At 37.2% G+C, this 24,321-nt stretch overlaps 1 protein-coding gene across 1 annotated transcript in view; it reads right to left on the bottom strand.

The window, feature by feature from the left end:
* PTPRZ1 (protein tyrosine phosphatase receptor type Z1) overlaps positions 1 to 24,321 on the bottom strand; it is a 140,499-nt gene that overhangs the window by 52,774 nt on the left and 63,404 nt on the right. Inside the window, exons 3-8 of the mRNA XM_082764201.1 lie at positions 10,660 to 10,839; positions 6,057 to 6,208; positions 4,592 to 4,687; positions 4,269 to 4,335; positions 1,302 to 1,459; positions 553 to 703 (exon numbers count right to left, since the gene is read on the bottom strand). Of these exons, the coding sequence (XP_082620327.1) occupies positions 553 to 703; positions 1,302 to 1,459; positions 4,269 to 4,335; positions 4,592 to 4,687; positions 6,057 to 6,208; positions 10,660 to 10,839 (804 nt within the window). The remainder of the gene's footprint in view (positions 1 to 552; positions 704 to 1,301; positions 1,460 to 4,268; positions 4,336 to 4,591; positions 4,688 to 6,056; positions 6,209 to 10,659; positions 10,840 to 24,321) is intronic.

The following is a 24,321-nucleotide window of genomic DNA, read 5'->3' as shown; positions in this document are numbered from 1 at the left end:
TTTTTTTTCTTTTCAAGTCTCAAAGCAGCAAAATACAATTCATGGATTCATGGGAAGCGGGAGATCTATTCCCCTGCTGGAATTTTAGGTAAAAAAGAGATCAGAATCTGGCTTTTGGGATTCTCTCCATTTATCACTTTCTCAGTAGCCTGCATGAAATGAATTTGGTGACTTCAATCCAACTTCTGTTGAAAAAGCATCCACATTACACAACTAAGAATCAAATGGGTTTGTAAAACAAAATCCTCTTGAAATCCCTGAAAAGGCAGCTTTGTTTAGGTCTGAAATGCGTTAAAAGGGCAGTGCAAGGAAGCTTGAACTGATGTGATCTTCACTGAATGTTTGGTTGAGACAAGCATTTAATTTTACACTCCATTTAATCTGACATGTTTTATGATTGATAGTTTTTTTTCTCTGAAGTGATACATTTCTGAATAATAATAGTGTACTACTTTCTACACAATTTAAAATGAGTATTTTCATACTCAGTGAATCTTTTACTGAAAATTGTCTTTCAACCTGTGAAGAGAGGAATGACTATTCAGTAAATACCTGCTTCATGAATTTCTTCTTGTCCAGTGTACGAGGAAAACACTTGCCCAAAGAACTTATATTGCTGCTCTCGAAAGTTGTTTTGCAGGTAGTCCATCAGCATAACATAGCCAGACTGCTGCATTGTAAGAACTTCACAGAATACAGCTAACTAGAAGAGGTGACAAAAATAAAGTTATAACAAATTAACCACATTCTTCTAACAGGCAAAAGCCCTGAGAAAAAGGCACTGGGCAAACTCTCCCTGATGAGCTCTCTCAGATGACAATGAAATTTTGCTGGTCTGTACCAGCAGTATATCTACCCATTTACTCTACTTGAACTTCTCAATCATTCTGCTTTTGGACATGCTCTGCCTACTAGTTGGCCAGGGAAATACTGAAGGAGCATTTTGTTTTCTCTGGACCAGAAGTCCAGACAGTCTGCAGGGATAGGAAGTGTGTTTTTACTCCCTTATAAGGTGAATAATGACACAGAATTAAGTCCTGGACTTAAAAAAAAAAAAAAAAAAAAAAAAAAAAAAAAAAAAAAAGAGAGAGAGAGAAAGAGAGAGAGAGAAAAGGAAAAGATAACACACTTAAATAATTTTTTAACTTGACTGCTGTATGAAAAAGAATTACAATTAGAGAAAAGAAATGCCAGGTTGTTGGGCTGGTAATGAATGACATGAGCTTTTACCACATACATGCCAACTGCTTTTCTCTGTTATCATGTAAAATTGTTTAATTTTAATACGTTACATAAATTACCTGGTTCTCAGAAATACTAATTGTATCTTTGAACACAATCCATTCAACTGTTTCTGAGCAGGGAGGAGTTGATAGAGACCCATTATAAGTGTAATATTTGTCTGTTGTATTTGGCAAAAGGTTCAGCAAAATAAATGGTTCTAAGGCAGCCTGTTTTCCTGAAAGAAAAAAAAAAAAAAAAAAAAAAGAAGCCAAAACATTTTTAAAAGTCAGATAATTAAAATACTGCAGAAGCAATGAACAAATAGAAATCACACTCTTGAAAAGAGTTATCATTATGGAAACAAGCTAATTTTGAGATTATTCAAAATCTGATCTCCAGAGACTAGCAAACAAACTAATTGCTGGACCTTTCCTATTTAGCTTGGATAAATATTGTTGCATAACAACATTGTTTATTTGGTGAAGTTCTAATGGGTTATTCCAGTAATAAATAAAGTAACTGTTATATTTGTTCATAAAAAATTGTTCATCTAACATTCCTAGTAAATGTCTGAGATTCCAAATTTTTGTCTCACCCATAAATTTCAAAGAGAAAATATGTTAATTTTTTTATTTGGTGTATCAACTTTGGTCAAGTTGTTGAGTTTCTCAAAGGATCTTAACTTCCACAGAAAATCTCTGCCAGTGGAACTGTTGCTGTGACAGATCTGTGAGTTGTATTGCTTATGTCTGCAGAGGCAGAAATTTGTTGTATTGGGAGATTTTAAAATGGTGGCAATAAAAGCTTTACATAATGAAGAAAAGGATGCACAGATATCTCGCAGGAGAGTATGACCCTTCTTTTTATTGTTCTGTGAAAATAATATCACCTCTTTCAGGTCACCACTTTATCTGCTACCTTGTCAGCTGGGAGCATGAGTGATGAATTGGTGACAGCTCATCCAGGGAAAGGTAAGTTCATGCTGTTATGATAGTAGGGTCCAGCAACAGAAATTGGCAGAAATGGTACTGCCTTCCTCAAGGCAGAATTTTTCAGTTTGTGACAATTATCAATGATCTGCTTTACTGATTGGTGTATCCAAAATAGTACTTGTTTTTCACACCTTGGAGTACTGCAGATCCTTATATATTTTATTTCAATCTAAAGCAACTGATTTTAAATGTCTTCGTCTTTGATAAACATGAATATTTAATGAATATCCAGATTGTGCATTATCTTGTAGTTTTACAGATATACTACTTCTAGAGCCTGGGTGGATTTCTGACCTGTCCTTGTCTTCATAATTCCTTACAAATTTGGTAAGAACAGTAAGTTATATCAACAGTTTATTACAAATCATTGATGCTTTTTATTTTGTACAGGGACTATTTCACAGAGTTAAGGTTTAAAAGGTAGCTCTTCTCCTCTCTCTAATCCACATATAACGAAAGGGAAACATTTAGCACTGCCAAGCAAAGCACATCCTTCTATTCCTCTTGTCAACATATTAGCTACCTTCAGACAGTGGCTATCATTGTTATCTGATAAATGTTTAGTTGATGCATTTTTCCTTCAGTAAAAATGAATGGCCAGTCCATGTTAGATAAAGTCTTGGGGACATGAAACTTCTCATTTATAGTAAGAATCCTGCTATAGATTTTTCAACTTTGGATTTTAAAATGCCAAAGTGATTGAGAATCTAGGTTTTAAAATCAAACACCCACAAAGGATTATAAGAAACAGAGTGTGTCCAGAAGGAATAGGAGTCCTCTGTACAACCTGAGAGCTCAGCAGCTGGGATCCAAATGCATACAATACAGATGTGACTGACAAGGACAGTTCATATATATTGCAGACAAGGACAGATTGTATGCTATTCATTTTTCTTCATGATGAACAACTTGATTTACTTGTGACCTGAGTTTTCAGAGCTCATTTGCACTCTATTCAAGAAAACCATGTTCTGCTCATTGTTGAAATGCCATGTAGTGTCTGTATCTTGAATCTTGCTGCCGATAATTTACAGCTCCCATCCAAGGCTGTAGGACAGTATCTGCCTTGATGTATTACTCATTCTCCTTTGTGTTTCACAGAAGATGGCACACAAAGATAGTGAATCCTAACAGCTTTCGATGTCCCCCTACTCTGTCTTTGTAATTTACAGGAGTTACTCCCTTTTATATTCATTGAACAGTGTTTGTTTTCTGGAGAAAAACGATCTCAATTTTACTGTCATGCTTTTGAAAGCTTTCAAAATAGTGACATTAAGAGTCTTTAACAACTTCCAAACCATCAATATTAAAAGTCTTTGCAATGCTCAAGTATCGTTACATGTAGGAAAACTGAGGCAATGTTAACTATTTTGTTAGGGTCGTGGCCATTCATGGAGCAAGAAAATAAACCTATTCAGGACAGTAGTCATTTGTGTTTATTCTTCTGTGAAGCCACTATGTAACCGAATTAGAAACAGAGTACATATCTCTTCATGCACCGCCCTGAAGTCCATGTAGTTTAGTGTAAAACCGTAAGAAATTCTAAAACACTGAAGAGCAAACAGCTGGTATAAATAATACTAGTACAAATGTAATATAATCAAATAATTTCAAATTTGCATAGCAGCTACTGAAAAAAAAAGCATTTGACCCCCCTGAGTCTACTGAATACTAATGTTCATACAATATTTGATGTTTGTAAAACACATCTTGGATGGATACAACTGCACTATTTGGCTTCCAACCACATATAATACTCCAGTAATCTATGCCTAAGAAAGTTTGTGGAACAAATCAGACCTTTCTTTTCACCTAGCATTTTAAAAGTTGCAATTTTTTTGTGATAATTATATTTATTCATTTACAGTAACTGATGGTCTTACAAATAATGTCTTGTACTAAACTAAATGTATGATTTATGTCATTTCTTAAAAAAAATAAATGTGTCTGAGCTCTTGAGAACTGCGTTCCTGAATGACTTTAAAGTTTCATAATTATGCTGAAATGGAACTTAGTCTAACGGTATTCAATAAAACATGGCAGCAGACTTACCAAAACGACTAACACTATCTACTCCATTAATGATTGGAATATAATCCGGATTATCTTCTAGTCCAATCTGTTAAAAAGAAATTGCATTTTTTACAGCACAGACTTCATGAAAAAAAAATTGAAGGTTGCAGTTTACCAACAAAATTATACACAACCTAAAGGAGTGCAAACATATTTGCCCATTTGCTTTTTTTGTGAAAATAAATTAGAAAAACATATGTAAATTTTTAACTCAGTGATCACACATTGGAACCCGTTAAATTCAGATTGAACATCTGCTGTTTCAAAGCTTGCTTAATGACACAAAGATGTATTTTGTTTACCTCAAACAAAATTGATAAAGCTCTTAGCTTTCCATTTCCTTTAATTGCCTCTTCGAAATTTGTAAATTGATCTGCATCATAGCAGTAGATTTGCATCTGCAAATAAAATGTATTAAAATATGTTATATACAAAATAAAATTAATTATTTATATGCCTAGTTTGTGAAAAAAAAAATGTTCAAGAGAATTAATTGATAGAATTAATCAGCTGTTACTTATCTAAAAAAGATCTATACCAGAAAACCACTAAGTCTGTAGGAGTAGAGCATATCAAGGAGCATATTCTCCATGGAAAATAGAGTAAGCCTAGATAACTAGCTGATAATGGATGTCTAACCTAGAGTACTCAGGTGAGATGAATCTTGAAATCAGTCCTATAACACAAACTAAAAGTCAAGGTGTCTTGTCTGCATCTGCCTTGCAGTAAGTGTAGAGAAATGTGGTAAAAAAAAATAAAAAAAATCCAGGTATTCTGTGACCGCATTTGCTGTCATGGGCATTGGATTTACATCTCTTCCTCCTCTCTTCAGGTGCAGTTGGGAAATCTCTTCCATTGCCATGTCACTGACAGCAGGAGCTCATGGTGGCTTTTCTTGTGGTGGATCCTCTCTTGGATCTGGAGAGTGATCCTCTCTTAGGTGATGATGGAGGTGATCCTCTTAGATCTCTTGGTGGGACAGATGGGATGTGAATGGGAACTTTTAAATAGCTATGAGGTAAAGAAAACATTTCCCAAGGAAAAATGTGCTGGCTCACAGCTCTTCATGGAAAATAGGACAACCTTGGCCCTACTGCTTTGCTCTGACACAGAAATCCAGTGTCTGAAGTGTGGAGCAGCTCAGTTGCCTGCCACAACTGTGCCTTTTTAGCTGGAAAGCGATCATATCACAACAATGGGGGTTGAAAGATGGTCTGCAGAATGTTTTCAGCAAATGAAGAGCTGCTCCTTGCTTCCTCCCCATCCTCACACCAGTACAAGATCTGTCAAAACAGCCCGGGGCCACACAGGACCAGCTCTCATGTACTGGCTCCTGGCATACTGCCTCAACTCCCCTTCCAACGTGGCAGGATAGCCACACTTCTCCATGAGACAAGCAGCTTCTGGCTCTCATGGGCTCTCAACAAATCCCCAGCTTTGAAAAATCCATTTCCACCTTAAATAAACCACAACTTGGAGTAAGGTAAGCCAAACCTGTAGGTTTTAAACTTTGTCAGATTAGTAGGAGCAGCTCCCAATATCATCTTAAAGGATGTGTCAAAATGCACAGCTTAGACACCCTCAATGGACTAATGCCTCACCATGCTGTTCTCATCATTTAAACATTACTAAAATATTACTAATTTGGATTGAAGTGATGATTAAATTCACAACTAGACTTTAAATAAGTGATGAATAAAGGTGTTTAGTAAACAATGTTACTTTTTTGCAGAATCAAAAATCCTCAAAATGTATTCTGTACTTTACCTCAAGGGGAAATTTTTGTCCTTCCAAACTATGTTCTGATCCATCCGATGACGCGTTGCATTTTCCCCAGTGAAAAGTGATCGTGCTTGCTTTGAATACAGTGTCTAAGCCACCTCCACTTACATAATGATCATTTGTCAGGTTAATTTCCACTGAACAAAGAGATAGAGGAAAAAAAAAAGCACACACAGAAGTGTCAATATAAAGGCCAGACAAGGCATCTGTGACTCTCATATTTCAGTGTAGGTGCTAAAAGTTAAATATTATATGATTCTTTTCCTATATTTCATATGCAGCTTGTCAGGAATCTGGTTATTCAAATTCAAAGTAAGAAGTGTGTTAATTCATTATTAACTTGGAGAAATATGTTTCATTTCATGCTGTAATTCATAAAACAGTCTATTGAAGTGCACTGTTTGTCTGTGTCAGAAAACTTGCCACACAATCAGGCTAAGCAGCGCAGAAACACTGGCTTAGCTACCAGCCTGACCTTCCAAGAAAAGAAAATCCTAAAATATGTAGCTTCCTGAAAGCATCAATATTTTTAAGAAAAAGGAAAAAAGTGAAACAACTCATTATGATCATAATTCTAGATACCAATCATAAGGCAACAGATGAAAAAAAGAAAAAAAGGTATAGCCAGTTACCAGGAGGTCTGTCCTGTCTGGGAGACCCCTTACCTGTGGGGCAGCCTTCACCATGAGGAAGTGATGACAGGTCCTCAGCTGGACAGGGCTGTATACAAACTGCAGATGGGACTAAACATTTGTCTGCTGGAGGGAATTAACAGGATGGAATAGACCAAAGCCACATATTTGGCGTTTCCACCTGCAGAGACTGTGAATTTTTTGACCTCTTGCTAAAACAGAACTAATGTCATTGCATTTTATTACATCCTTCTCCTCAAGACCTTGAAGACAATTTTAACTGCAGAGTTTAGCAGTTCTTTTTATAATATCTGAATCGCCGCAGAGGAGGAAGAACTCACATCAACTGAATTGGACTTTAAAAAATCTATTTCACTATCACTATTTATATCAGGTACTAGGGCAAAGGGTAGTAAGTGATTTGTTGAGCAGTACGTAGGTATAATATTATGCAGCCAAGAACAGAAATTATAATTCATAAATAAACAGAAACAATAACACCAAAAACATCCAAATAGACCTCCTGAGGGCCAGGAGAGCTGCCCAGACCCTCAGTTGCAGGGATCTCCAGAATCTGGAAGCCCCCTGGGGCCTGAAGACAGAGGTGGGTGTTGTGAGCACAAGGGTGCCCAGCTGGATGAACTTTTAGAGCACATTGCTGTGTTGTGAGAGGAGCTCACTGGACAGTATAGTATCCAGGAATCTGAGTGAAAGATTGATGCATGGTATTGTGCACTGACATGGTCTGAGCGACAGCCAGACCTCAAGTCCTGGCAAGGTTTAGGTAAGCTGGCTTCCAACCCTGAACTGACAGACATGACTAACTCACAAGATCAGGAAGACTGACCCTCATCTGTGTTTGGAGTAGGAGGAACAGTCCTCCTCCTTGTCACTGAGGTGCCCCTATGCAACAGATATGATGCTCTGGGGCTGGAAAAAGGAGAGTGTGTGAACAATGGTCAAGACCCAGGAAAGGACAACTGCACAAAGTTGGACCAACCAACTACCTGTATTAGAATGAGTGCCACCAAAAAGGAGTGAAGGGTGTTAGTAATTGGTGATTCCTTGCTGAGAGTCACTGAAGCACCCATTTGCCATCTGGACAATCTCTCTAGTGAGGTTTGCTGCCTCTCATGGGCCCACATTTACAGTATCAGAAAAAGGCTACCAAGACTGGTAATGCCAGAAGACTACCACCCATTTCTCCTCTTTCATGTAGGGTCAAATGAGTCTGCAACAAGGAATGTTAAGAAATGTTCATGTTAAGAAATGTTAGATTTACCTCAGTGTTAAGAAATGGATAGATTGTGGAGAGCTGCCTCTGAGAAACAGCCATGAGCAGGTTGAGAGCTTGGGGTAAAAATTAAGGACTGAATCAATAAAGAACGCCTTGTGGTCAGTCTACTACAGGCTGCCTGATCAAAGGGAACCTGTTGAGGCCTTCTTGCTTCAGTTGTAAGAAGCTTCTTCCTTGCAGGCTCTCATCCTGATGGGGGATTTCAACCATCTGCATTTCTGCTGGAAAGCTACACAGCAGGCTGTAAGCAATCCAGAAGACTCCTTGAGTGCACTGAGGATAACTGCCTGGTCCAGGTATTAGACAAACCAACCAGAGGATAATCTTTATTGGACCTGTTGCTCACCAGTGTGGATGAACTCATTAAAGAGGTCAAGACTGGAGACAGTCTGGGCTGCAGTGACCATACCCTGGTCGAGTTTGTAATCTCAAGGAATATGGGTCTGACAAAGAGCAAAGTCAGAGCCTGGAAGTTTAGCTGTTTAAAGGATTAGTGGATGAGATTCTCCATGAAACTGTCCTTAGAGACATAGGAACTGATCAGAGCTGGAAACTCATTAAGGACACTTAGAGAGCAAGAACTCTCCATCCCAATGTCAATCAGGGAAGGCAGGAAATCAGTGTGGCTGAGCAAGGACCTGTGGACTTGTTTGACCTATTGAGTTGTAAGAAGGAAATGTGCAGGTTTTAGAAGAAGGGACATGTTGCCTGGGAAGAGTAAAGGGTTGTCATCCAGATCTATAAATTGGAAAGATATGTATTTGAAGTGTGGACTATTTGGTGCATATGAAAATGTCTGGATGGCTATAACCAGACAGTGGTGGTCAATGGCTCTGTGTCCAGGTGGAGGCCAGTGATGAGTGGTGTCCCTCGGGGGTCTGTCTTGGGACTGGTGATGTTTAATGTGTTGTTTAATGTCTATCAGTGACATGAACAGTGGGATTGAGTGCACCCTCAGCAAGTTTTCAGATGACACCAAGCTGAGTGGTGCAGTTGGACCAGATGGTCTTGGGGGTCTTTTACAACCTTAATGATTATATGATTCTATGAGTTGATACAACAGAAGGAAAGGACACCATCCATAGAAACCTAGACAAACTAAAGAAGTGGGCCCATGGGAACCTAATCAGATTCTAACAAGTCTAAATACAATGTGCTGCACTTGGGTTAGGGCAATCCCAGACATGAGCACAGACTGGGAGAAGAACTCATTGAAAGCAGCCCTGCTGAGAAGGACTTGGGGGTTCTGGTGAACAAAAAGCTCGACATGAACAAGCAGTGTGTGCTTGCAGACCAGAAGGCCAACTGCGTCCTGGGCTGCATCAACAGAGGAGTGGCCAGGAGGTTGAAGGAGATGAGTGTCCCCCTCTGCTCTGTCCTTGCGAGGCATCCAGGTCTATGGCTCACAGCAGAGGAGGGCCACAAAGATGATCAGAGGGCTGGAGCACCTCTCCTACGAAGAAAGGTTTAGAGAGTTGAGGTTGTTCAGCCTAGAGAAAAGAAGGCTCCAGGGACACGTCATTGGGGCCTTTCAATAGTTATAGGAGGCTTATAAGAAAGATGGAGACTGACTTTTTACATGGGCAGATAGTGACAGGACAAGGGGTTTAGGTTTTAAACTAAAAGATGGTAGATTTAGATTAGGTGTTAGGAGAAAATTCTTCACTCAGAGGGTGGTGAGGGACTGGAACAGGTTGCCCAGAGAAGCTGTGGATGCCCCATACCTGGAGGTGTTCAAGAGCAGGTTGGATAAGGCCCTGAGCAAGCAGATCTACTGGGTGGCAGTGGGAAGGCAGGGGAGTTGGAAGTAGATGATCTTTAAAGTCCCTTCCAACCTAAGCCTTTCTATGCTTCTATGAACAAAACAAAACAAAACAAAACAAAACAAAACAAAACAAAATGTTTGGCCAAGGCATCTCACAGGATCTAGTTAAGGCTCAGAGACAATTGTTAAGAAACACCTTCCTTTATGCCTATGCCTGCAACAAGAAACAGTGCTTCCAAGAAGCAGCTTTGGGTACTGCTATTCTGGACTTATAGAGCAAAGTGGTTGCAAGAATATTATTTGACAATGTAAATGCCACCATAAGCTTATTTTACAGCTATCTACTATGCAGATAGTTATTACTGCATGTCTAGAATCTTAAGTGAATATACATATATATTATTAAAAGTATACATATATATGTCTAAGTGTGATTAATCCCACCCAGAGTTTTTTGAAACTACAACTGGTCCATGAAGTACTTTCAGATGAGTAGGTGATTTATTCATACTTAAAAAAATAATAATTCTGTATACTCACTGAAGATTCTAGACATGTAGTAATAACTATCATTATTTTGTAGAAAACTCTAAATTACTGTTTAGCTTCAGTGGAGTGCTCATAATGGGATGATAGTGATGCTGTGATTGCATTGGCTCTATCTGTCTGTGCACATAATTTCCATTTGTGTTTTAGTGATTTCTCTGTTATGCTTGGTTATAGTTATCACCTCTCTTTTGTTATTAATAATATTTGATGGATAAATTCAGAATGCAGAGGCTAAGGAAAAGTAAAACGAAAAAAAGTTTCATTAAAAGTCCTTGGCTGGCCTCCTTTGCTGACCTCTTTAAACTCCAAAAATGATTTTTTTTTTTTTTAATTTTTATTTTTTACCTGTTTTGCCCGTGTTGCGAATGAAAGTATCTTCTGAAGTTTCCTTTTCCCATCCATGGAATTTAAGTTTCTTCAGATTCACATTTACTTGTGTGAGATCTTCATCTATATTGATAGGAGATTGTTTGGCACCATTGCAGGCTGAATATTTCTTTCCCCAGTTCTTTTGGTTCAAAGTTCCTAGAAATCAAAACATTGTGGTAAAAACATTTAAAACTTAAATTGGCATCCATATATTGTAATGTAGGAAATTTAAAACACAGTTTGCAATCTGTGGTCAGAATACCTTCCCTTCATCTGTAGCAATACTCAGCACAACTACATTTGCGTTGTATCTTCAAGAATTAGGTCACATTTTAATGATTTTAGATATTATACTCAAATGAATATGAATCTCCAGGGAAAGCAGGAAACAAGAAAAACACCTCAAGCATGACATATAGAAATAATAAATAATACAGGAAAGAAATAAGCTTTCAGATGAAAGAAACTGGCATTTGAAAAGAATTTGTGAGTTACTGTGAAACCCTCCTTTCCAAAAAACTTTCATCATACGAATGTCACCAGCATTCCTCCTGCCCAAAGAATTCGAAACCTTTTAAAATAAATGAAATCATAATATCTTTAAAGTAATCTTTACACAGAAGGAAAAATGAAAAATGATTTTACTTGGCAAAAGGTAAAAGGTTTGTGATGCTCTGCCTAGACAGCCTGGCAGTAAGGCCTGGCTTTGTCTGTGGTGGACCATGCAGAGGGACTCCAGCTACCACTCTGTGTAGCTGCCAGGAGGTCCTGTGCTTCAGCAGGGTGCCTCCTTTAGGGCTCAGGGGCTGGCATAGCATTTGAGACATGGTACAACATGGTACAGTTTAGACACAGACAACATGGACACAGACAGCATGTCCTTGAATTTCGCCAAAGACTTGATTATGTTCCTTAACAAATGATGAAGTACTGCACAGCCCAGTGTGAGGGGTTAGCAGCTGCTCCAATAATCTTTTGATTATATAATATAGTAATATAAGTTATACAATATTTTAGCTGTATATGCATTTAAATATATACAAATTTATTTTTTTTTTCCTGACAGGAAATTCTGATAACACTTGAAGGGGCTAATTAAAATCAAGGGTTGACTGTGCAGACCTAAGAAAAAATAACTGCTTCAGTTAGCTTCCCACTTACTAGTAGTTAAGAGCTAATATTATTGCATCCAATGCACACATTTAAATTCTATTAGACATGCTGAAATGAGCCAATGCTCATTTACAGGCTGCTGTGGTACATCCAAGTATGTCAGTGGAAGATTTGCTGTATTGTACCCCAGGCAAGGACAGCCCTCGTATTGCACTCAGAAAACTCAGTGAGGGGGGAAGAGATGCAGCCAGTAACCATGACAATAGGCAGTAATACAAGATGCTCGTCTGGATAACTAGCTACCTAGAAACAAACCTGAGCTAAATTATTCAACAAGTATTGAGTCAGGTGAGTTACCAATATCGCCTTGCCACATCAGAAATACTGGGGGTCAGATGGCACATAAACCCATCTGCTTCTTTTAAACAGGAACAGAAGAAACTGCTAGGCACAATGGCCAAGCAAACCAAAAAGAATTTTAGTTATCGTGTTATGAAGCTGAATTTCCTGCAGGTGGGGATTACAGCCCTGTACAGAGTGAGCAATGGTCCTTTGAGAAGGGCACACTGCTCAGCTGCTGGCTCCTCCTCAAGTAATGCCTCCTTTGAGTATCAGCTGTGAGCTGTAGTTTATCACCTGGACAAAAAATGTAATATCTTGATTTTTAATGTGCGTTTAATATGAAAAGAATGAGTAATATTTTGTTTTCTCTCTCAAAAGCTTCCTTTAAAAAATCTGAGTCCAAGTAAAGCTGAAGTTGGGGACGAGCATATTCAGGTCATTTATAATTTTCTAAAAAAATATTAAATGCCTTTAAACTCAAAAAAGACAATTTAATATTAGCATAAACTAAAATAATTAACTTTTTAAACAGAAAAGCCTCCAAACAAGGTCAGACATAACCTTGAGAAATAACCATTCTCAGCTTGCCCTGTGCATCCCTGTAGACAGGCCTTTGTTTCTAGGTCTGCTTTCATCCAACTCCATGATCTTCCAAGCTGTTGCAAACTGATTGGAGTCTTCCTGGCTCTCTGAATGGCTCTGCCAATTTAGGCCTGGCTGGCTGCCCACGGCTATCCTTTGGAGTTAGGCCACACTGCCAGCTCTGCTCTCTGCCTCTTTTACTTGCCCGTGACTTCGTGAGGCTGTTTCCCCAATGAAACAGGTAGAGACCTTTTCACTCTTTCCACTGACATACACGGTCTCCTGGCTAATGTGCAATCTCTCCTTCAGCACATCATCTTATGTCTGTATTCAGCATGCATTTTCCTTATTCTGCTCCTTCCTTCACTGACACTAGAATTGACGGAAAATCATCCTATGTCCCACCACTTGGATATTTTCTCTCACATTTCTTCTGATGAATGTAAGTATCCCAGATTTGAATTTTCCCTTTAAATTTCCTTCTATCCACTATCAAGTTCAATTCAAACACATACATTAAAATTAGAGAAACTGTAATTTCCTTCTAAGTTTCCTAGTTTCATATTTCACGTTTCTGCTTTGCTATGTAGAACGTAAATTCTTTGCCTTGGTAGTTGTTATTTGAGCATCAGTGTATAATATAACAAATCCCTAGCATGAAGCTAATGATAACATTAGTAATCTTAGCTCATCCCAGAAGACAGTGTTGTGCCAACACTGTAATGCATCACAGTATCCTGAGCCAGGGCACTTGGAGTTAGGTAGGATGCCAGCTATAGGCACTACAGTATGCTCAGCTGAGGAAGTTTCTTCTTTCATTCTGGAAGTGAAGCTTTTCATTAGTATTGCCAGAAAGAAATGAGAGAAGTTGAAAGGCTTGGTGAGATGAAGAACATTAGTTCCTGTTTCCTAGCAAGGCCTGAAAGCTGTGAGATGAGCTTCCTAAAAATATTTGAAAATGTTATGCTTCTTTTTATATGTAGGCACAATGACAATTCAGTCAAGAGATTATAATACAAAGATTCTCTTTTCAGAAAGAACTTATTGTTACTGAAATCTTAGGGCACCTCTGAATCCTTTGCCCCCTCTCCCCCCCCCCCGAAAAAAAAAAAAAACAAAAAAAAAAACAAAACAAAACAAAGCAAAACAACAACAAAAAAAACACTTTAGAACAGTGATTTTCATGTAATTACTTGTATGTGTTGCCATACACTCACTAATACACATGGTAAGAAGCTGATCTATGTACCCTATGTATGAAAAAACAAAAAGGAAATGCTGATTCTGCTACCCTCTGGTTGACAAAAAATAAAAATACATCTATTCTGTTTGTTTGAATGATAGTTGAAATCATGTAAGGATAAATGAAAAGTATCTCCTGGTTGTACAGGCCAAGTGATAAATCTTCTAGCTAAGACAAATAAAATGTATGCCCCAAATTAATGCTCCTGCTGGAAAATCTGAATAGGTGTGTGACAACTTTTAATCAGTTTTCTTCTTTCTGGTCCAGCAGATATTATTATTATTATTGCTCAGAGCTGCAGAAATACATGTGACCTACACGCTCAGAAACACAGGCAATATGGGAGCTTTTTCACAGGAAAAAATGATACTGAGACTAGTAATGAGGAATGAGATCTGTGTACATTTTATTTGTCAAGTGCAAAACCACACTTACTCAGTAGTTGTTGAGAAGTTGTAGCATTGATCAAAAGCTATGGAATTAAATGTAAAAGATGAGGAACTAAATGTAAAGGTAATCAATGACAGGATCCATTCTGAAGTAGGAATATGAGGAATTTCAGAAGGAACTGGGGCTCAGTTGTGATGGTTCAAATTATATTTGAACAGTAAAATATATGTCTAATGTTGGAGCAGATAATGCTTGTCTACATTAGCAAGTGAGTGGATTTATAGAGTCAAACAGTTGGGGTTGAGGGCTGGATGTCCACACCATGTCTTGCAGAAGGTTTTTACCTCAGCCTATCTCTGTCTAGCCTCATGGACTGAATGTCCATTGGCGAATGAAGTACATTAGATGTACTGCTGCAGCACATCTCATGTTTAATACCAGTAGTGATGATCCATGACCCATGTCATGCACTCTGAGACAATTCTGCCTTGGGAATCAAAGCCTGGCAAGTGGGGAACCACCAGGAGGTTTGCTTCAGAAGTCCAGTCCTGATCTAATCTAAAATGCTGATGTAAATACACCCAGTGCAGGCAGCAGGTGGTGGAACTGCTGTGGTTTACATGCCTTCTAGAAAAGCAAAGTAAAAGCAAAAGAACCAAATGTTTTTAAACAAGAGCAGATTGTTTTACTGTAGGTGTTATGATGGAAACCATAAATCAAAGCAGTGCCAGCCATTTTGAAAAATATTGTTGAAACTGAGCTTGGAAAATGAATTTCTCCAAACTGTTCCTTGCTTAGGAGGAAATCTGAGGAGAATAAAAATGTGCATGATGTAATGTGAAGAGTGCACAGAGGAAGTAATGTTTGTCAAAGCTGTCAGCTCTGAAGAAGTAACTGACAATTCACTGCGAATGAAAATGAGCCTGAACTCAGCAGATGACAAGTTAATAGAAGGCTGCCTATACCATAACCTTTACCATTTTTCCCAAGGCAAAATGTCCAATGAAAATTTGTCTGCTCTCTCTTTCTAGGAAATGTTCATACTCATCTCTGCTCCTCATCCTTATCCTCCTGAGTCAATCCCTGCAATGAACATGCTATTCTCATTTTGTGCTCCACTTCTATCTCCTGCAGCTTTTGGAAGATCTGGACCAGAAGGCGTTACTGTAGCTCAGTCTTCTGTAACAATACTTGAAAGAAAAAACATCTGTCAAACATTTCTCTGTGTGTCTGCATCCTATGTAAACAGAACAACTGAGCAGGGCTGAAGATAGCTGTGAAATTGAGTGGGCTGTGGTCCTCCCAGCAGCTTGCCAGGAAAGGGGTTTCTCAGCATACTGACATGCTACTATGTGCCTGTCTGGTGAGCTGTAAGCCTTCATGATGAGTTCTGCTGTTTACTACTGTGTAGCAATGCTGCCTGCATGTAATATAGAATTTATGCAAAATAGTCCTTTTAAATCAATTGAAAATATCCCTATACAGAGAGAACTTAAACCTTGAACCAAATGAATGGAATTCTAAACACATTAAACAAATACTCTGCTTTTCCTCTTCATACTGAATATGGCTATAGCTTCTGAAGAAATGGGATGTTAAAAATAAACCTTGGGCCTTATAGAATTAATATCTTAATATTAAATATCATAAAATTTTATTAGTGAGGAGATATGTTTTGCTTGGAAAATTTTATTTGCCAGCATTTCTTTTTAGTAACTTGTTTTGACATCACAGCGTTTGCATTCTTAGCTCTTATTAGGATTGTGTTTCTTTTGAATGGACATACTCCTAAGCACGTATGTCCTCAGGGACTGTAAGAAGCCTTAGCTTCAATGACAGTTACAGAAAAAGAAATGCTTTAAACATTTGCTAAGGTGAAGAAGCCATACTTACTTCATAAACCTAAACTCTGAAACACAAAATGGTTAACATCATTGTTGTTAGATATCTACTGATAGAAAGAGGAATACAATATAATACCTTAGTTTTAGATCACAACACAATTCTTATCAGACACATAGCATAAATGTTGCCTCTGGAACTGACAATACAGCCTGAGTAAAATAACAGGTAGGGCAGAAAAAGTCATAGGTGTGGTTAAGGTTTTCCTTTGTTTCTACCTCATTTATTATTACAACATTTAAACTGATGTGAACCCTAGCATTTATGTTATAGATGAAAGGCAGCAGAAAAGAGAGATTTTTTTTTTACCTCTACTTATTTTCTTTCTCTCCATTTTTCATCAGATTTTGCAATGATACCATTACTTTTTAAAATATGTATTGTTGGACATTTATGGAAGATGAATGATTTACCTAAAAGAACTATTCTTTTTTCCTCTTTGCTTCTGCTTCAATGTTTAGATAGAGCATCCAAACTGGATCAATAGAAGAGATGGAAATTATTGTGGTTTTGTCAGGGACAGAGTTCATTTTCTTGACAGAGGCTCACACAGGTTTCGGATTTTTGATGAAAATAGTGGTGATGACACATTGATGTTTTAGTTGTTGGAGAGCAGTGTTTACACAGAACCAAGGACTTTTCGACTTCTTGTGCTGCCTTGACAGAGAGGAAGATGGAGGTACACAAGAAGCTGGGAAAGGACACAGCCAGGACAGCTGCACAGGCTGGCCAAAGCCTTATGGTGTCATACTCAGCAGTAAAAGCAGGGCTAAAGGAGGAGGAGGGGGGACATGTTCAGAGTGATGGCATTTGTCTTTCCAAGAAACCGTTACGCGCGATGAGCCCTGCTTTCTTGGAAGTGACTGAATGCCTGCCTGCTTATGGGATGTAGTGAATGATTTTTTTTTTTTTTTTTTTTTTGTTTTGCTTGTGTGCACGGCTTTTGCTGTACCTACTGAACTGTATTTATCTCAGCCTATGAGTTCTTGCACTTTTACCTCTCTGATTCTCTCTCCCATCCTACCTAGGGAGACTGAGCCATTGACTACATGGCACTGAGCTGCCTGCTAGGGCTCAGCCACAACAGGGATCAACAAACCACAGTATGCCTCATATCACTAAAGGTAATGCACTTAGCTTGTTACCAGAAGTTGCACAATGCCGTTTCTAATCCTCCAAAAGTAGGTAAGTGATTTCAATGCACATTCTGGATGAGTGTGTGAAGAGCCGCACCACTGGCCAAGAGAAAGAAGTACTGCCAATCTGCCAATGCTAATCTTTAGATGTAATCATAGCTCTCTGGAGAAACATCTTGGACAACAAAACATAGAAGGTTTAAGTTTTAAGTAGAAACTTAAAACTTAAAGTTTTTTAAAACTTTAAGTTTTTTAAGTAGAAAACAACGGTTCTGTTTCACCTTGATCTTTATTTTAAGGATTTTTGTGTTTTGTAGTTTTTTTTTTTTGTTTTTGTTTGTTTGTTTGTTTGTTTTTGTCCCTCCAAAAAAGCGCTAATTACTCCCCCAGCGCTGTTCATGATGAGTCTCATAAAGTCTGCATAAATTCTTCAGACTGAAAAAATTTATATTTTAAAGGGTGAAATTACTTCTCATGTCAGAGAAGAAGTTTTGGTTTCCAGTTTTAGGCTTCGACAATTTTCATGCCTGTCTCAGCATTTAATTGCAAGTAGATTTTACAAGATGGGATTGCTTGCCAATGTCTAGGTCAAGTGTTCAAAAATGAAGGTAATTACACTGGTTATGTTAAAGACAACTCACAGATTAACTGGCTGGTCACTATAAAAGCTTTAATCATATTTAAATGATCAAAGTTCAACACTAAGAAAATAACTTGCTTTCAAATGAGAAGCCAAGTATATCTATCCTTTAGATTTATTTATTTCTTTTTTTTGGTGCACCTAGATTGACAGAGAAATAAATGCAATACATTTCCCTACATGCATTTCCCAATTGTAGGATTTAACATTTCAGATGAAGAAAACATAATCCACAACAAATTCTATTTGTTTTGCAACTAGATGAATTCAGGAAAAACAAAATGTCTAATCTATTATTTTGTTTAGTGTCTTATTTGTCATATTTGTATCTAAGTGTCAGCTTAGTATTACCTACATTGTATTCCAATACACTGTGTGCATTGCATGCATATACACACAAGAAGATAAATATGAGCTGCGTAAACAGAAAAACATGGACTTTTCTTGAGGAGAAAACCCTAAAGGATGGCCCAGCACTAACCTGATTTTTTTTTTTTTTTTTTTTGTGTTCCTCATATTAAGCATATTTGACCACTTACTCATTATTAAAATCTAATCTAGCAGGTGGGTCAGGAAAATTCTGATGTAACGTTTTGTTATCTTCAGATCATCATGTATTTCTTTTATCTTTTGTCTTATTTAAATATAAACTTCATGCTTCCTCCACATCTTTGGTCACTGAGACTCTTCTCAATAAAATAACCAAAAAACAGCTGAGTTTTTTTTTTTTTTTAATCCTTTTCATTCCCACATTAAAAAAAAAAAAAAGGGAAAAAAAAAAAAAGAAATCAGATAGAATAAACTACAGTTCTTGAGATACAACAAAAAACTGTAATCAGTATTATGAATACAGTGGCTGCCTGGTGATTTTTCTTCCTGGGAGTCAATCTGATAATGATTCATAGTCAGCCTAAGTGAATTACTGAGCAAAATGTGTAGGAGGATGAATGCCAATGGACAGCTTTCTTTCAGTATAGCAACTGTTTGCTGTTCATCTTCTCCTTTCATTCCCTGATGTATCTGGCCATTGCTGGCTAATTAGAAAATATATATTCAAACACTTCTATGCCAGAGAAATACAGATTATCACTGATGCTCCATTTGCAGTACACTCAATGGGATTGCTGTTTAGACTAGAAGAAAGATTATGTGAGAAACTCAATCAACATTTTAAGATACCTCTTTTCTATTATTCTCATCCCATTTCTCCTGAATTTTCTTACAAGTACTGCCAGAGAATCATGTAGCAATATAAAATGAAAACTTGCCAAGTAATTTTGATAAATAATAGTGTTAAGATCTAAGCTATATCTTTCATATCTTTCAAATAAGTGTAAAGGAAGAAAATTTGGTACAGTGCTAAATGGGAAAACGCCAAGTAAAAAAGAAACACGTTCTTCCTCCTGTTTTTTTTTTTTTTTGACAATATGTGAAGCCATATCTTGAAAACCTGTATACTTCTAAACCTTTCCCTAAGGAATTCAGGTAGTAGGAATGTTTTTCTTTATCTTTAGTGATATGTAAGATCATGAAACTGTATACAGCAGTGCTGAGTGACAGAGATCATTCCAAGATCTCAAAAAAACAGAGCTGAAAACAGATCTGGAATATGTGGAGCTGACTCACTATTACACTAAGAAATAGGAAAAAGTCTTTTTGGACAGCACTGAGGAAAACTGCCTCTGACTGAATTTCATATACCATAGAGCTGCATTTCTTTTTGTGTTGTACATTATAGAATTAGCCACCAATTTTGTGTCATGTCAGTGTTCAAGGCCTGTTTGGTTCCCACTAGGGAAAGGACTCCTCACCTGTTCCTGAACAGCTGGGCACACTGCTGGCAAGAAAGAACATATAGAATGGGACAGACACTTAGTCCTCCACCACCTCCCTGATTTGCAAGGTAAAGGCAACAGTCATTCCAACACCATACAGCCCCATCAGAGTTCAGCTGTGCTTCCTGGAAGTGGATCTGAAGTTTACTCCCAAATTTACATAAGTTGAACAGAGAACATGTGGGTTCTATTGTCTTCAAATTGCTGAAGAGGGGCATAACTGGAACTTATGGAGGTTTCTCCCTCTGCCCCATATCCTACAAGCACCACTCTATTTGAAATGGGATGGTGGAGTATGACAGAAATTGCACAGAGTCAAAGCCTGCACTGACTTTAAACAGACAATAAAAATGCACTTTAAAGGACAATCAGCTAAAGCAAAATAAGAGGAAGCAATAATCTACTTCAAGTACAGCATTCAGCATCTGTCTGATAAGTGATAGTTGATGTCGTCCCAGGAGATGAGCACAATGAAACCCATCTTCAGCAAGAAACCTCATTTTTACCAGAGTGTAGATCACCATCTAAGTCTAATGAATTGCTCTATGAAAGTCTTTGCTTTTCTCTGCTCATTACTACAAGGTAGATTCTGCTGCATTTTAGGAATGATCTTGGGTGTCAGAACCAGGCACTCAGTACAGAAACAAAATTCAGCAATGAATTTTAAAAGATATCATGCCACTTCCTTCTTCTCAGCTTTTCAACACATTAGCAGTTCTAACAATGTTGGATTTCACTGAGAATATCAATACTGTCTCATTTTTTCTTTGGTTATGGCATGGCCTCTCTCCTTCCCCCCATCCACTTCCTTCCTTTCCTCTTTCCTTCTTCCCTTCTTTTGTTTCTCTCCTCCCTTCCTCCCCCCCCCCCCCCCCCCCTTAATTAATATTAAATGTTAATACGGAGTTTGTTTACTTTCAGGAAAAGTACTGTGGTGGTGTGTCACAGAGGCACTTTTTGCGGTTACCAACTGTGTGCATTACTATGTTGCTATCACTGAGGAAACAACTTCTGTCATTACTAGTCAGTCTACAAGAATAATACATCTAAAAAGGCCACAGTCATAGGTTCTGATCTAAATCCTACTGAAGTATAAAAAAAAAATAAAAATCACAAGTAGGTTCTCTGGGCTTTTGATCAGATCAGCAGTGCATACATAAATAATAATAATAAAAAAATAATAATAATAAAAAAAAGACTGCTAAATAAGACTTGTGGAACATTGGATGCAAATTTCCATGAAATGCCACGAAGAAGGTTGGCATTTACCCTGGGATTACCCTTGAATAGCAAAAAGGCATCTATCTCAACTTTAAAGAATAACTTAAATGATCTCCAAAAGCAAGGACTAGACAGAAATAAACCAAAGCAAGACAAATATAAAAGAATACTGGATTACATCACTGCTCAGTCAGTCCCAGCAGCTGCCAGTAGATAAATTACCCTAATGTCCAAAACCACATAGATGAAATTCTTTTTTTTTTTTCTTTTTCCTTTCCTTTTTCTTTTTTTTTTCTCCCTAGGTTCTTATTTGTATAGAGCTTCAATTTTTATAACAAATAAATTCCACATATCTCTAACATAACAAATAATTCCACATATTTCTAGAAGAACATAATACCATAGCAAAGTGTGATTTCTTTTTACAATCTTTTAGCAGGATTTGGTATCATACTTCTATGGGAACTTCAGTATATATTATGCTTGCATAATGGTGAGGATAAGAGGAGGTGATGGGCAGGCATTTGTTTAATACTATTGTATTCAGCCATATGGATTTCTCACACAGAGCTACAGCAGTATGTGTGTTTACCTTCAGAGATTTTTCATGTATCATTGTTGACTTTAGAAAGCCAATTCCAGTTCATAAACAATGAGTTTGACTGCAATCACAAACACTGCCTTCCCCCTCCACATACCTCACCCCCAATAAAAGAAAATCTTTCTGAAAAACTTAAGGAGCACCAAGTTTTTAAAGCAACCACTATGTACTCTCTGGAATGTACTGTAACAAGCTGATGTAGCTAGGCAACCAGCATGATTAAAAAAAAAAAATTAGTCACTTTTGTCAATAATAATAGCAATGTATTATTTTGAGAGAGATAAAAAAATACACACGAAACATAGATCTTTATGCTAGAGGATATGAGCCTCATACACACAAAAGTACCATTCTGTATGTGTCCATTGTAAGCCATGTTATGCTTTTTTTCTTATTCTAAATCACTGAGATGGAGACAGATCACTTAACTTGATGAATCGCTGATGAAGACTGCCTGTAACACTGGGGTTGGTAAAGCTTCCCTGAGTTTTGTTTTGATATAGGTTTTCAAAATCACTTTTTTTGACTAGGGATGCAACCTGAATATTTTTAAAGTACAGAAAACATGTACATGTAAGTGGCAAGAAGATAAAAAACAGTCCACCCTTGACATTCCACAAAACTTCCTGTACTAATGGTGTTACTTTATTTGGACTTAGTATAATTTCAGAATTATCATTATGTTTCCTTTTTTTTTTTTTTTTTTTTTTCCACAGACACTACAGCAGATTCTTTCAGAACTACCATAGCAAAGTAAGTTTATGACTCTTCCTCTGATAATATTCCATGATAAATTTTAATAACACTTTTACGTGATTATTCCCTTTTTGAGACTATCACATCCTCAGAAACACTTCTTACCAACCCTTCCAGTAAGTGTCATCACCCAGACCTGATGTGATAATAGCATTGCGTAAATTACATTGCATAAATTAAACTTCCAAGAACTTTTTCCACAAATGTGATGTGCAAATCTGTTTTTACCTCTGCAGATATATAAAAAAAAGGTCTAACCAGGTTTAAAAAATTTTTCAGTATTAAGAACTTTCAGAGCTACTTTCAATGCTGAGTAATTATTCTTAATAGTGTAATGTTAAAAACTATTGAGAAGTACACGTAACTCACCTCAGATGGGGAACTCACTGTCCAATAATAGTATTTAATCTCAGATTTTCCATTCTACCCTACACTGGAAACTATGTTTGTAATGGGGATAAAAGCAGTATTAACTGCTTCAAATGCCTGCAATTAATTCACACATCTCTGGTCAATCACAGTCTCACATTTCAGTCAGCCAGTTCTTGTCCCTTCATGAATCCTGGGGTGATAAAACTTCTGAAACTAAGAGTTAATTCATTGCACAGCTTGTACTGAGAAACAAATAGAAACTGTTACCATAACCTCCTCCCTCCGAGACAAAAGTTCACAGTCAGGATTTCAGTTTTTGTATCATTATTCTTTTAAATTCACTAAGCTATTTATTGGCTTAGTACTTCCTTTATTCATTTATTTATTTATTTCTATCTATGGCTAACACACAAAATAATAAATTTCCATGAAGATTTCTGCCATTATTTTTCTTTCTCTCTCTCTCTCTCTCTCTTTTTTTTTTATTATTAATTATTATTATTTTCATATATAAATATTTTTTTTATTCATTTATTCATTATAAATATTTTCATTTTATTTCTATACATAAAAGGTAGAAAGGGATCAGAAGTACCAGTTACTTTCTTTCTTCACATTGTTACCCAGGGATCAAATGTAGGGTACTTTTTATCACTTGCCAGCTTAGTCTTTTACACTTTCCACTAAGTAAGCCATTCAAGTAAGAAGATACCTTTCATATTACAGCACAACAGGACAAATTAAAGGTATGCTTCTTGGTTCATTTATCTATTTTAGATGGGAAGCAATTATGGCAGAAGCAAGAGGAACACATGGTATTCCTGACACATTAATGTCATCTAACCATCGGACTCTTCTCCATGCAGAGGAACAATGACTTTCTGCCACAAAGAAAACATGCTACCATTCATGTAAAGATAATCATCCAGTTCCAAGAGAGGAATGGATGCACACGAGTGTCTTTAATAGCAAGTATTCCCAAGCACTCAAGAATCCCAACAGTTCTAGATTTGTGGATGGCTTCTATACAAGCAGAAGAAGATTAGTTTCATTCTGTGAAACTCTATCTACTACTTCCTCTTTCCTTTTCCTTCTTGGTGGAAAGTATCAATTCAATGCTCAAGAGAAATGTATGCTACCCTAAACATGTCATCTGGAATGTAAATGTTATCTTGTTACCTTAAACAGTACACTTTTAATTACTGAATTACTCTAGAGTAAAATTTTTCTGAAAAGAATCTTCCCTGTTCAGACTACTAGGAATTGGACAGATATAACCAAATTAATGACATGTAATTTCTTGCACTAAGTTATCAGCTACCAAAGTAGGTCTGAAAGCAGTTGTGACAAAATCTCCCCAGTACATATCTATGGTGAAGCTAATCAAAACACAGTTAATCAAGCTCAAGAGACCAATCTATGTTAGAGTTCATAGGTTCCCAAATTTTCATCAGAAATTCTCTAAGTTACATAATTTCTATCAGTGCCTGTGTCCTGAGGCACTG

This window comes from Aythya marila (assembly GCF_965140915.1).
Source record: "Aythya marila genome assembly, chromosome: 1".
Taxonomy (NCBI): domain Eukaryota; kingdom Metazoa; phylum Chordata; class Aves; order Anseriformes; family Anatidae; genus Aythya; species Aythya marila.
The sequence above is the reverse complement of the archived record's forward strand: the minus strand, read 5'-3'. Positions and strand labels throughout refer to the sequence as shown.